We start from the raw sequence: 13252 nt of genomic DNA, 5'->3' as shown, positions 1-13252 counted from the left end.
TGGGAAGCTTGCTCTAAAGCTGCCCATTGTTAAACCACGACTATTCTTGTTTATGCGTATATATCTTGTGGAAAGTGTTGTGCCAGATCCAATTCCTCATGCTGTAAATCTTGCCGGCCTGAACCGACTAATAATAGAGAGGTGATTCAAGTTACTCTGGGAGCTATTTGAAGACTGCGCTTACCTCATAGCTTAACATAGCTTCCACCTGACTCCACAGTTCTTGATTGCTGCACTACACAAGCATTTCATACCGCTCTCTGCTGTATCCGATGACAGGAGTCTATAAGCTGTTCATCATTGCAGAGACACATTGTCAGGAGCTTATTGAGAAGCTGCTCAGGACACAGTATAATTTGCACTCTAGTCAAATAAACTTCAGTAGTGAAGCTGTTGCCAAGTCTGTAGAAGCGACACATTTTACTAGCCTAGACCACATGGATAAATACTCCCTAAATTAGTAATTTGCAACTTCCCTGTGTAGGCAGCATAGCCCAACATCCTTTCCTACATATTTTATTTTTATTTTTATGGATAACCACATTTTCTTACGTACAAAACCATAGCTTGTCTGAATAGTTGCTGTGGGTGATACCACATGTAAATATGTATATCATTTCCTAGGATGCATTGACATCACGGACTAGTTATTACTGGCTTATTCACATACTGATTTAGGCCACAAAATATTACAACCCCCACTGGGTTGGACAGTGCTTTGCCCATTCAGGACAGAGCAGCAAGTTTGTTTTAATCCCCTTTGCAAGAATATAGAATGGATATAGAAAATAATCGCCCTATTTAAAATCACATTTTCACGCTTTATATCCTGAAATGAAGACACTGTGTTTTGTTTTGTTTTTTATTATCCAGCTGTATTCACTAGTGCAACTTATAGCACCCAAGTGAAAGCTAATAACACCAACATGTCAGAAAAAAAAATCAAAAACAAGAATCACTGAGTTGGAAAAAGGATCACCCCCTTATGTCAGTATGTTTTGGACCTCATTTTGCTTTAATTACTATCTACTAACTTTGCACATCTAGACTTTACAATATTTGCCCAATTTTCTTTGCAGAACTGCTCAAGTTCAGTTAAATTTAATAGTGACCGTTTGTGGAATGCAGTCCTCAAGTCATTCCACAGATTTTAAATGTGGTTTAAAGTGGAGGTTCATCCAAAAAATCAATTTTTAACATTAGATTAAGGCTAATTACGGGAAGCAGAATCGGGTGGTTTTTTTTTTTAAATCGATGCAGTACTTACTGTTTTAGAGATAGATGTTCTCTGTAGCTTCCGGGTATGGGCTGCGGGACTGGGCGTTCCTATTTGATTGACAGCCTTCCGATCGTCGCATACAGCGCGTCATGAGTTTCCAAAAGTAGCCGAACGTCGGTGCGCAGGCGCCGTATAGAGCCCCACCGACGTTCGGCAACTCGTGACGCGCTGTATGCGACCGTCAGAAGGCTGTCAATCAAATAGGAACGCCCAGTCCCGAAGACCATACCCGGAAGCGGCGGAGAACATCTATCTCTAAAACGGTAAGTACTGCATTGCTTCCCGTAATTAGCCTCAATCTAATGTTAAACATTTTTTTTCGGGTGAACCCCCGATTTAAGTCTGGGCTCTGACTAGGCCATGCAAGGACATTCACCTTTTCCTCCTTCAACCACTGCGGTCATTTTTGCTGTGTGCTTTGGGTCATTGTCTTGTTGGAAGGTAAACCTTCTTTCCATTGACAACTTTCTGGTAGAGGGCAGCAAATTTTATTATTTTGGCCTCCACACCTAAAGATATGTCTGGCGTAAATTCAGTACAACTCACTATCCAAATAACACTATTCCTACAGTAAAGCAAGGAGGTAGTATTATCTTTTATTGCGGGTATTTCTTTGCAGCAGGGACTGGAGCACTTGTCAGGATAGAAGAAAAATGGATGGGACAAAATACCATCAAATTCTTGAGGAAAATCTGCTGCCTTCTGCCAGAAAGATGTCGATGGGAAAAGGGTTTACCTTCCAACCCATGAAGATGGACCAAAGCACAGAGCAAAAATGACCACACAGTGGTTAAAGGAGAAAGGGGTGAATGTTCTTGCAAGGCCTAGTCAGAGCCCAGACTTAAGCCACATTGTGGAATGACTTGAAGAATGCAGTCCACAAATGGTCACCATTAAATTTAACTGAACTTGAGCAGTTCTGCAAAGAAGTGTGGGCAAATATTGCAAAATCTAGATGTACACAGTTATAGAGACATATCCCATCAGCCTAAAGGCTGTAATTAAATCAAAAGGCGGTTCAACAAACTACTGACATAAGGGGGTGATCCTGTTTCCAACTCAGTGATTCTGTGTTTTTTTTTTTTTTTCTAATTTTGGTGTTCTATGTTTCACTTGGATGTTCTAAGTTGCACTAGTAAATACAGCTGGATAAAACAAAAACTTGCTGTTTTTATTTCAGGCTACAAGGCAACTCAATTTAATTATTTTGAAGGGGGTGATTCTTTTCTTTACTTTCTGTACCTACAGTGCCTTGAAAGTGTTCATACCTCTTGAAATTTTCCACATTTTGTCATGCAACAACCAAAAACATAAATGTATTTTATTGGGATTTTTTACGATTGACCAACACAAAGTGGCACAAAAATTGTGAAGCGGAAGTAAAATTTTAAATGGTTTTAATTTTTTTTACAAATATCTGAAAAGTGTGGCATGCATATGTATTCAGCCCGCCAATACATTGTAGAACCACCTTTTGCTGCAAATACAGCCGCAAGTATTTTTGGATATGTCTCTATCAGCTTTGCACATCTAGAGTGAATTTTTTTCCCATTCTTCTTTGCAAAATAGCTGTTGACTCAGGGGCCTGAATACTAATGCACACCACATTTTTTGGATATTTACTTGTAAAAAAATGTTGAAAACTATTTATCATTTTCCTTCCACTTCACAATTATATGGCACTTTGTGTTGGTCTATCGCAGGGGTAGGCAACCTCGGCCCTCCAGCTGTTTTGAAACTACAAGTCCCATGAGACATTGCAAGACCCTGATAATCACAGGCATAACTACTAGAGGCATGATGGGATTTGTAGTTTCACCACAGCTAGAGTGCCGTGTTTGCCTACCCCTGGCTCTTTCGCATAGAATCTCCATAAAATACATTTACTTTTTCAGTTGTAATATAACAAAATGTGGAAAATGTCATGGTTTGAATACTTTTTTGAGGCACTGTACCTTTCTTTTGCTCCCCTGCTGCTCTGTTCAGTGACAGGACATGTAGGAAATGCTTGGTCTCACTGGGTATGGAGGTGCATTTGACTTGCTTGACTTCAGCAGAATAGAGTGGCAGGGGACCAAAAGAAAAGTACACTTACAGTGGGGATCGAAAGTTTGGGAACCCCAGGTAAAAATTTGTATGAATGAGCATAACGAAGCCAAGGAAAGATGGAAAAATCTCCAAAAGGCATCAAATTACAGATTAGACATTCGTAATATACGTCAAAAAAAGTTAGATTTTATTTCCATCATTTACACTTTCAAAATTACAGAAAACAAATGTCAATAAAATGTCAGCAAATTTTGGATGGTAACTTGATGCCATCTGTGAAAAAAGCTGAAATTAAAGAGAGGATGGCTTCTACAAATGGATAATGATCCTAACCACACCTCAAAATCCATGGGGGATTACATCAGGAGGCGTAAACTGAAGGTTTTGCCATGGCCTTCACAATCTCCTGACCTCAACATAATTGAAAATCTATGGATAGACCTTAAAAGAGCAGTGCGTGACAGACAGCCCAGAAATCTCAAAGAACTGGAAGACTTTTGTAAGGAAGAATGGGCAAAGATACCTCAGACAAGAATTGAAAGACTTGGCTGGCTACAAAAAGTGTTTACAAGCTGTGATACTTGCCAAAGGGGGCAGTACAAGATATTAACTATGCAGGGTGCCCAAACTTTTGCAGACGCCATTTTGTTTTGTTTTCTGTAATTTTGAAAGTGTAAATGATGAAAATAAAATCTAACTTTTTTGACATATTATTATAAGAATCGAATCTGTAATTTGATGCCTTTTGGAGATTTTTCCATCTTTCCTTGGCTTCGTTATGCACATTAATACGATTTTTTACCTGGGGTGCCCAAACTTTCGATCCCCACTGTATGTTGCTTGAGGGCTAAATGAAAGAGAACCTGTTGCTTTACTCTGTCTTTGAAATATATATATATATATATATATATATATATATATATATATATATATATATATTCAATATACTGTACATTTAGTAGGAAGACTCAGTTTGCCTTCCCTTACCTCACTATTTGTATCGGTGCTAAGGTCAGTCACAATGCTAGAAAAATATTTTGTTTTATCACTGGCTGCCTCTATCATGTGATCTCTTATCAGCTGCAACTAAAATGCAAACTGTACCTCCTAATAGGAGCAAAATTAAATCATACAAAACATTTTCCAAACTTCCAGATAGCATCTCCAGGTTACATTTGAAACAGTCGTATTCAATTCTATCAACATTCACATGCCCCTCTGTGTGTAAAACTCTCCTTTTACATTGTGCGATATTTTCCACTGTAACTTTATCTTCCTGCTTGTCTTGATTCACACTGAGTCCCAGTCCATACATTGTGTGTTCTGTTTAAGTGGTTAAGTCATGAGAAGAGCTGCTGAGATTGAGATCTTTTATTATTGTAATGCCTTCACGTGATGTTGCTCCTTCTACTTGGCAGCCAACTTCCTGGGTCTAGTTACAACGTGTTTTTAGGATCTTCGAAAGAATTTTCATTGTGTTTATCGCTTAGAAGGAAAAAGTAGCTTAGCAACAGTAATGCAATTATCTGCGGAGACAAAAAGATAAATGGTGCTATAGTGCTGAGATTTATTATCTCGCTACGGCTGGCTGTTTAGAAAAGGAAACCTCAGCCCTCAATTACAAAAGGGTGTAAAGGACAATCCCAGTTCGTCAGCATGTGAAATGATCTACAGTAAAAAAAAAAAAAAAATGAAAGGTATGTCTCCTGCTTTTTTACAGAAAAAGATTGTTTTAAAATGTATCAACAAGGCCAGAAGTATATATTTCCCATATTATACAGCTATCACCGAGAATGTAAAAACATTCATATCTGGTCCTGCCCTAAAGTTTGCAATGTTATATCCCTACTAAGGTCATAGAGGCACTTGCTATATGGACAATTTACTCAGAAGCTCTTTTGCCCAACATATTATATCTGTTTAGGTTGTTTAGGAAACTGCAGCACCACAATGGAACCCATTCAGACAAAGGTAGGGCTATGGAGTTTATTGTAGGTATTTAGTCTACAATCCTAGCCCTGCATGAGAAAAGTTCAAATGCTAAACCTCCATGATGCATATACTGATGGGGTCATTTTATGTGGAAACTAAAAGTGATAATGAAATGTAAGGCCACAATAAGAGTTTTGGTTTTCCACTGTTTGCCTCTGTCAAGAAAAAAACATGTCTGTTTTAGGTGATGGGAGAATACCAGTTTAGGATTTTGAAAAAAAAATGTTTTTAAATCTTTTATTTAAGGAATGTGGATTATACTAAAAAGGCAAACGTGTCAACCAACCATATCTAGTAATAGGCAATGATAATAACTCGTCAAACAGGTCTATGTACATTAGTGGGGTAACAATTAAAGTTCCTTTACAACGTTGTAGTAATACAGAAGACTGTGTGGTCTAAAGACTCCACAACCATGCTATCCTGCAGTTCAACCGGAACAGTAGAGGGAACCTTCTAGCTCGCAATATACATATAGCTAGATTCAGTAGATACGCCGACCTAACTCTGAATCTGCGCCGACCTAGGTTTAAGTATATTCTCAAACAGAGATACACTTAAACCTATCTAAGATACGACGGCTTGCGCCGTCCTATCTTAGGGTGCAATATTTAGGCTGGCCGCTAGGTGGCGCTTCCATTGCGGTCGGCGTAGAATATGTAAATCACTAGATATGCCTATTCACAAACGTACGCCCAGCCGACGCAGTACAGATACGCCGTTTACGTAACAGATTGGCCGCCTAAAGTTATTCCATCAAATAGATGGAATAGTAATGTTAAGTATGGCTGCCGCTCCCGCGCCGAAATTTCGAAAATTTTACGTCGTTTGCGCAAGTCGTCCGTGAATAGGGATTTACGTTGTTTACGTCCACGTCTAAATCAATAGGCCCGTGCGGCGGACTTAGCCGCAATGCACACTGGGGAATGTAGGCGCCCGGCACATGCGCAGTTCAATAGAAAAGTCAATCACGTTGGGTCAAGCATCATTATCATAAAACACGCCCCCTCAGACAAATTTGAATTAGGTGCCCTTACGCCTGCCCGCTTTAGGCTACGCCGCCGTAACTTAGCAGGCGAGTACTTTGAGAATCAAGTACTTGCCTCGCTAACTTACGGCGGCATAGCCTAAACACGCTAAGCTACGCCGCCGCAAAGTTGCGGCCATCTCTCTGAATCTAGCTAATAGTTTTAATGGACATGTGTAGACCATTGGGTAAGACCAATAGGAAGAAAGAAGACCACCTGGGGCGTAGAGTAAGCTTCTCCCTGTTGATCAGGTACCGAGCCATTATACTTTAGAGGACTGAACCTAAACATTTATACTTCATGTAGGTTGTGGCTCTCAGCAGGAGTAGTACCAAAGGATCACTGCAAACCGGGGGAATTTTCTCATTTATAGGAAAAAAAAGAGTGGGTGACACCTATGGTGTCAATGGGGGGGGAGAAGACCGAAAGTATTTAACAACAGCCTCTAGTATCTGTAAATGTACTCTCTATGGTCACAATTTTGTGGACACCTAACTATCACACCTATATAAGCTTGCTAAATATTCCATTCCAAAACTTTGAGCCGTTTCCCCCCTTAAGAAGACCTGTGCCTATCTGTTGGACAAGAAGACTTGCTTGCAATTGATATTCCATTTAATCCCAAAGGTGTTCAGTAAAGTTGAAGTCAGAGCTTGGTGTAAGCCACTCAAGTTCCACACCAAGCTCATCAAATTATGTCTTTATGGACCTGGCTCTGTACACCGGGCAATAGTCATTCTGAACAAAAAGTACTTTCCCCAAAGTTTTGCCCCAAAGTTGGAAGTTTACAGTTGTCTAAAATAACTTTGTATGCTGTAGCGTTTACAGTACTCATCACTGGAAACACCTCAATTCAATAATTTGTAGGGGTATCCACATACTTTTGTCCATATAGGTAGGTGTGATACTTGTGTCCACAAACTTTTTGGCCTTAAAGTATATACTGTGAGGTTCTAATATCGGGTAATGTATAATGCCAAGACCACTTCTGGTAATGTGTGAAAGTCGTATTTATCTGTTAATGGCACACAATCCTCAGACAATTTAAAAACATGTCAACCTCTTGAGTTTGCAACCCTATGGGATTTTCAATAACTTGAAGTCTTTGGGGTCTGAAGTAGCCTACTTCAATTTTTTTTCCAGAAGTTGCTGTAGTATGCAGTAGTATTTAAGATGAACTCAACCGACACACATGGTCTTTTGTTCTGCCTTTCCAACTGGGTAACTGCACAAGGTTATGTTCATAAGCTCCCAAGCCTTTAACTTTTGCAGCTATGTGATAATTGCTAATGAATTCAAAATTAATTTTTGGTTAAATTCACAAAATGAGTCCATGTGTCTGTATTAAAAGGTTATTGTATCCGTTTGTATTCCGCTCTGTATGTTACTCCAGTCCTTAGATATGCGTACAGATTCCACAGCACTTTTTTTTCTGGCATCATGAGATCTTCTAAAGCTGTAGAGGTCAATGCCATTGATAAATTAGTGCTGTGTGAGTGTTCACAGCACAGAATTTATAGCTGTAAGCCTAGGTTTACACTGACAGCAGGATAGAAATTGTGCGCGTTGAGCTAAACTCACACGGTTTCATACCCGCATGTCAGTCCGACTTGGGGGTGGATGATTTTAGAGACAAGTGGTTAAATCTTTACTCCAGGAACAAAAATGTTCATTTAAATATTTTTTAATCCTGTTATTTGCGTTGGCCCTGGAACCGCTGGCAGCTACTATAAGGTCATCTGCTTCTATTGTGGGCTTCAACAGGGGTCTGAGCATAGAGAAGGTCTCCCTTTTATGCAGATGACACGCTGCTGTATCTAGGGGACGTGGACACTTCCCTAACTAAGGCTATGGAGGTGATTTAGCACTTTGGCTCCTTGTCAGGATTCTCCATCAACTGGAGTAAATCTGTTATTTAACCCGTAGATGACCCGATGATTTTGTTGCCGGTTGCTGTGAAGTCCCTCAAAGTTGTCTCCTCATTTAAATATCTGGGAGTTCAGGTTACAGCCGACCCACTGTCTTACCTTGAAGACAACCTCCTGCCCCTTTTCGGAAGACTTCAAACAAAGTGTAATACTTGGTGCAAACTCCCACTATCAGTCATAGGTAGGATAAACCTTATTAAAATGGTTTGGTGCCCCCAATTGTACATCATGCACAATTCCCCTCAGTGGATACCCCATAGATGGTTTACCCGCATAGATACCTTGTTCAGGTCCTTAATTTGGAAGAAGGTAGCTAGGATCAGTCTTTCTACTCTGCAATATGGTAAAGATCAGGGAGGAGCTGCAGTTCCCAACCCTAAGCTTTACCTATGCTTACCAACTACAGCACCTGGGTGGATTAGGGCTCATGGGCGAATCCGACTCTATTGAGAATCTATTGCGGACAGGTATCCAAGATACTTCGGTGTTGGCGAGTCTGGAGGTGGGACTACCTCACCTGCCACAAATGGCGCCCACTGTTGTTCTTCTGAAAAAACTCTGGACCACAGTTAAGTCTAGTTTGCGCATCTTAGGCTTTCTTGAAGATGCCCCATTATGGGATATTCCTAATTTAGCTGAAATATTCAAATTGGACAGTTTCCAGACATGGATAAAAGTCCACGAAGATTTGGAATCCAAGGAACTAGACTATGGAACGCTCTACGAACCAGCATCTGATTGGAGGTGAATCACCTGGCCTTCAGAAAAAAACTCAAAACCCATCTTTTCTGAGGGCAAAAGTACAGTAGGGAAAGGATACTAAGCGCCCAGAGGCGATTCAGTTTGCATGTTGTGCGCTAGATAAGTTTCTCACTCAATCACTTACTCATGGAGGCTGGCTGGTATTTGCAATATTGCCCAACTGTATGCTCAAAATGTACTAAAATCTTTCCTGGAACTACAGAATTTAACCTTACCAGACATCGTTTTATAGATGCCTTCAGATCAGACATGCTCTACAGGCTCAGGGCTGGAGCTCTACTCTCTTGCTTACCAGTCACCCCCTAATAAAATATTTTTTTTCCGGTCAGGAGAAAAAAAGGCCTAATTTCCCATATTTATTCTTGTTTATTGTCATCCACACAAGACTCTGCGACTTTACCAAGTAGAAGGGTCTGGGACAGAAGACCTAGGGGACATAAATGGTGAGACCTGGGACATATGTTTGCAAGCAGGACCACTCACGTCTGTATCGCATAGACTATCTCACTTATTTTTATTGCATAGGGCCTACTGCACACCTATACAACTACATTTTTGGGGAAGGAGAGACTCCTCCATATGCCCTAAATGTTGTGGGGAGGATTGGTCGCTGATTCACCTGATGTGTCGCTGTCCCAGGTTGCACCGGTATTGGGGTGATATTACTGAGGTTATTTCCTCAGTTTATCAAGTTAGGGTCCCTCTGGACTCTCTAATATGCATCTTGGGAGCGGTAGATGAAGAGGTATACACCCCAGCCCCCTATCAACATAGCGTTGATCAGACTATTGAACTTCGCTAGAAAGCTGGTGGCTAGGTTTTGGCTATCCCCACACGTCCTATCCAAAAAACAGTGGGTAGATCAGGTTTACTATATTCTCATACGGGAACACCTAACATATCCGCATAGAAATGCAACCCGGACATTATACTCTATATGGCAGGACTGGCCAGATATCCCTGAACTGGCACCCCCGCGATTCTCAATCGTAAACGGACTCTATTTTGGGTACTCATTGGGCAAGCACTGTGTACCTGTACCTGGCAGAGGGAACGTGTTCATTTAGGCCGGTAGACTGAGGGTGATATTGTTTATCAAATGGCCCGTTAGGTTGTGTTGGGTTGGCGGGGTTACACTTGCTCACCCAGCGCAGTGTTTCTTTCCTTCTCTGTCAAGATAAGTCGTTGTAATGCTTTTGGTGCCACTGCTTTATTTTCTTTGCTTGCATTACTCATGCATCATAGCTGTAACAAATACTGCTCTTTTGTATGTGATCAGTAATCTGTACTTGTATTTTATTTTGTTGGCACAATAAATTTTTTTCTTATTTAAAAAAATATATATTTTTCAATGGTCACAAAAATAAAAATTTATTTTGTGTGCACCAAATGCTTTTTTAAACTCAGATACCTTGTAAAATTAATGACTTCATCACTGTGTTGTGCAGAAAACAAAGCTATGGGAGGGACCCAGCAGTTCCACCCATTACAAGCTGCCTGCAAGAAACTGTGGGGAGGGGGCAGATTCAAGACCAGCCACCCTACACAAGGGACGAGAGAGAAGCAGTGACTGGTCTGTATTACAGGAAGATCCTGCAAGGAGGCAAAGATTTGTGCCAGTTTACTGTAAAGAACTGGAATTAATATACAAAGCACAGCAAAGATTCAAAGAAGAATACACATGCTACTTGGATTTAGATTTGTATTCAGCCCCCCTTTGCTCTAAAACCCCTAATTTAAAATCTAGTGGAGCCTTCAGAAGTTACCCAATTAGTAAATAGGGTCCACCTGTGTGTAATTTAATCTCGGTATAAATACAGCTGTTCTGTGAAGCCCTAAGCGGTTTGTTAAAGAACCTTAGGGAACAAACAGCATCATGAAAGCAAAACGACACACCAGACAGGTCAGGGATACATTTGTGGAGAAGCTTAAAGCAGGGTTAGGTTGTAAAAAAATATCAAGACCAAGACATGGCCGCCAACCTAAACTGACAGGCTGGGCAAGGAAAGCAATAATCGGAGAAGCAGCCAAGAAGGCTCATGGTAACTCTGGAGGAGCTGCAGAGATCCACAGCTCAGGTGAGAAAATCTGTCCACAGGACAAGTATTAGTTGTACACTCCACAATTCTGGCCTTTATGAAAGAGTGGTAAGAAAAAGGCCATTGTTGGGTGGGGGGGGGGGGAGCCATAAGAAGTCCCATTTGCAGTTTGCAAAAAGCCATGTGGGTCACACAGCAAACATATGGAAGAAGGTGCTTTGGTCATCTAACACTGCACATCACCCTGAACACACCTTCCCCACTGTGAAACATGGTGGTGGCGGTATCATGTTGTGGGGATGCTTTTCTTCAGCAGGGAAGCTGGTCAGAGTTGTTGGGAAGATAGATGTAGCCAAATACAGGTCAATTTTAGAAGAAAACCAGTTTGTAGTTTGTAAAAGACTTGAGACTGGAGCGGAGGTTCACCTTCCAGCAGGACAACAACCCTAAATAAACAGCCAAAGCTAGAATGGAATGGTTTAGATTAAAGCATATTTATGTGTTAGAATAACTCGGTCAAAGCCCAGACCTAAATCCAATTAGGATTCTATGGCAAGACTTGAAAATTGCTGTTCACTGACGCGGTCTATCCAATCTGACCGAGCTTGTGCTATTTTGCAAAGGAGAATGGGCAAAACGTTCACTATCTAGATGTGCAAAGCTGGTAGAGACATACCCAAAAATACTCGCAGCTGTAATTGCAGCAAAAGGCGGTTCTACAAAGTATTGCACGCCACACTTTTCAGATATTTATTTGTAAAAGATAAAAAAACATTTATCATTTTCCTTCCACTTCACAATTATGTGTCACTTTGTGTTGGTCTATCACATAAAATCTAAATAAAATGCATTTACGTTTTTGGTCGTAATATGACAAAATGTGGAAAATTTCAAGAGGTATGAATACTTTTTCATGGCACTGTTTATGTGAAAGGAGCTTAAATGTGCACATTAATGTTTTTAATTTTTAACACCATATCATCATGGGAATTACATACTCCAGCAAGAAAACAATCAAGCAGTCTTCATAACTCAACAAAATGGTTTTCCATAACAGTCAATCAGTCAGGTTCCTGAGCAAGTTAGGTCCTGTCAGTGTCTGCGCTTCTTATGATATTGGACACTTTAAATAGTTAATCTCTCTGTAAACTTACCGGTAGTTCTGCGAACAATCAGTCATCAAATTTTCAATTTCCAGACATGTAGGCCATTGTTAATGAAGTTTGCCCTGACGTGGAATTATGTCAGGGGCTATTGCATACTGGCTTGTTCCATAGTAATACATCTTGTACCTTCTTAATTAAAGTGACAGACATCCTAAAATACTAAAATTTGAAACTAAACTCCAGCTAAAAATTTGAATAGCCAATTAAAAGATAAAATAACTAAATCAACAATATTTACCCCCCCTTTTTTTTTCTTCCACTTTATGTCCTCAGGCTGTTGGCCAGCATAATTTAACCCACATTCTTAACCCACTACCCTTCAGGTACTTACACTGCTTGTATTTAATAAATGCATTTCATGATGTTTTTATGATTACTGAGATGGATATTTTTGTGTCTTTTATATCTGCCTAGAGTGCAGCTTTTATGTTTTTAAAAAGTTGCTTAAACTCTAAAGTTGCGTGTGGTTTTCATTAATGTACACAATTGATGTTCCATATGATCAGTCTTACCATGAGAAAAAAAACAATAGAATCATGTGTACCACAATTACAAATTTGTTGGTTAATTAGAAGCTTGTAGTGCCAGCATTTTGCCATGGGGCTGTGTCCTATTTGGTCCTTACGACTCTGATTATGCTACTGTAAGTATACTGCAGAAAAATGTGTTTGAGATGAGGGTAGAGATTAGGTTACCCAAGGGTCCATTAAGACCAGGTGCAATGAGACTGCATTGGGCCGTTATTCCAGCACAGTAATGAAAGAGCAATATCGCTCCAGGTGATATAATCCCCTCTCTTAAAAGGCAGGTGCTGGTCCAGTCCGCACTCTGAGGGTATCAAGCAATTATTAAATAATTAATTATGTAATAAAGCTCATTGTTCTCTGAAGTTTGGACTGCAGTCACCCTTCCTTGCATACTTTGCTTATTTCAATGCAGTTCCACCGCACCTCCACTGAACGACAATGCAACGACAATGCAAAATGCCTTGTGTCTATTGTAGTTGGTT

At 40.3% G+C, this 13252-nt stretch overlaps 1 protein-coding gene across 5 annotated transcripts in view; it reads left to right on the top strand.

The window, feature by feature from the left end:
* Positions 1-13252, top strand: part of ATG7 (autophagy related 7) — a 353330-nt gene that overhangs the window by 176948 nt on the left and 163130 nt on the right. For 4 of the 5 annotated variants that reach the window (XM_040359333.1, XM_040359332.1, XM_040359330.1 and 1 more), the window contains exon 19: positions 5262-5781. The exons of the other annotated variant lie outside the window; for it this stretch is intronic. In XM_040359333.1, coding sequence (XP_040215267.1) covers positions 5262-5303 — 42 coding nt within the window. In that variant the 3' untranslated portion in view covers positions 5304-5781. Of the gene's footprint in view, positions 1-5261; positions 5782-13252 lie in introns of those variants that run through there. 5 annotated transcript variants of the gene reach the window in all.

Source organism: Rana temporaria, chromosome 7 (genome assembly GCF_905171775.1).
Source record: "Rana temporaria chromosome 7, aRanTem1.1, whole genome shotgun sequence".
NCBI classification, from domain to species: Eukaryota; Metazoa; Chordata; class Amphibia; order Anura; family Ranidae; genus Rana; species Rana temporaria.
Note: the sequence above shows the minus strand (reverse complement) of the source record. Positions and strands in the feature narration are given on the sequence as shown.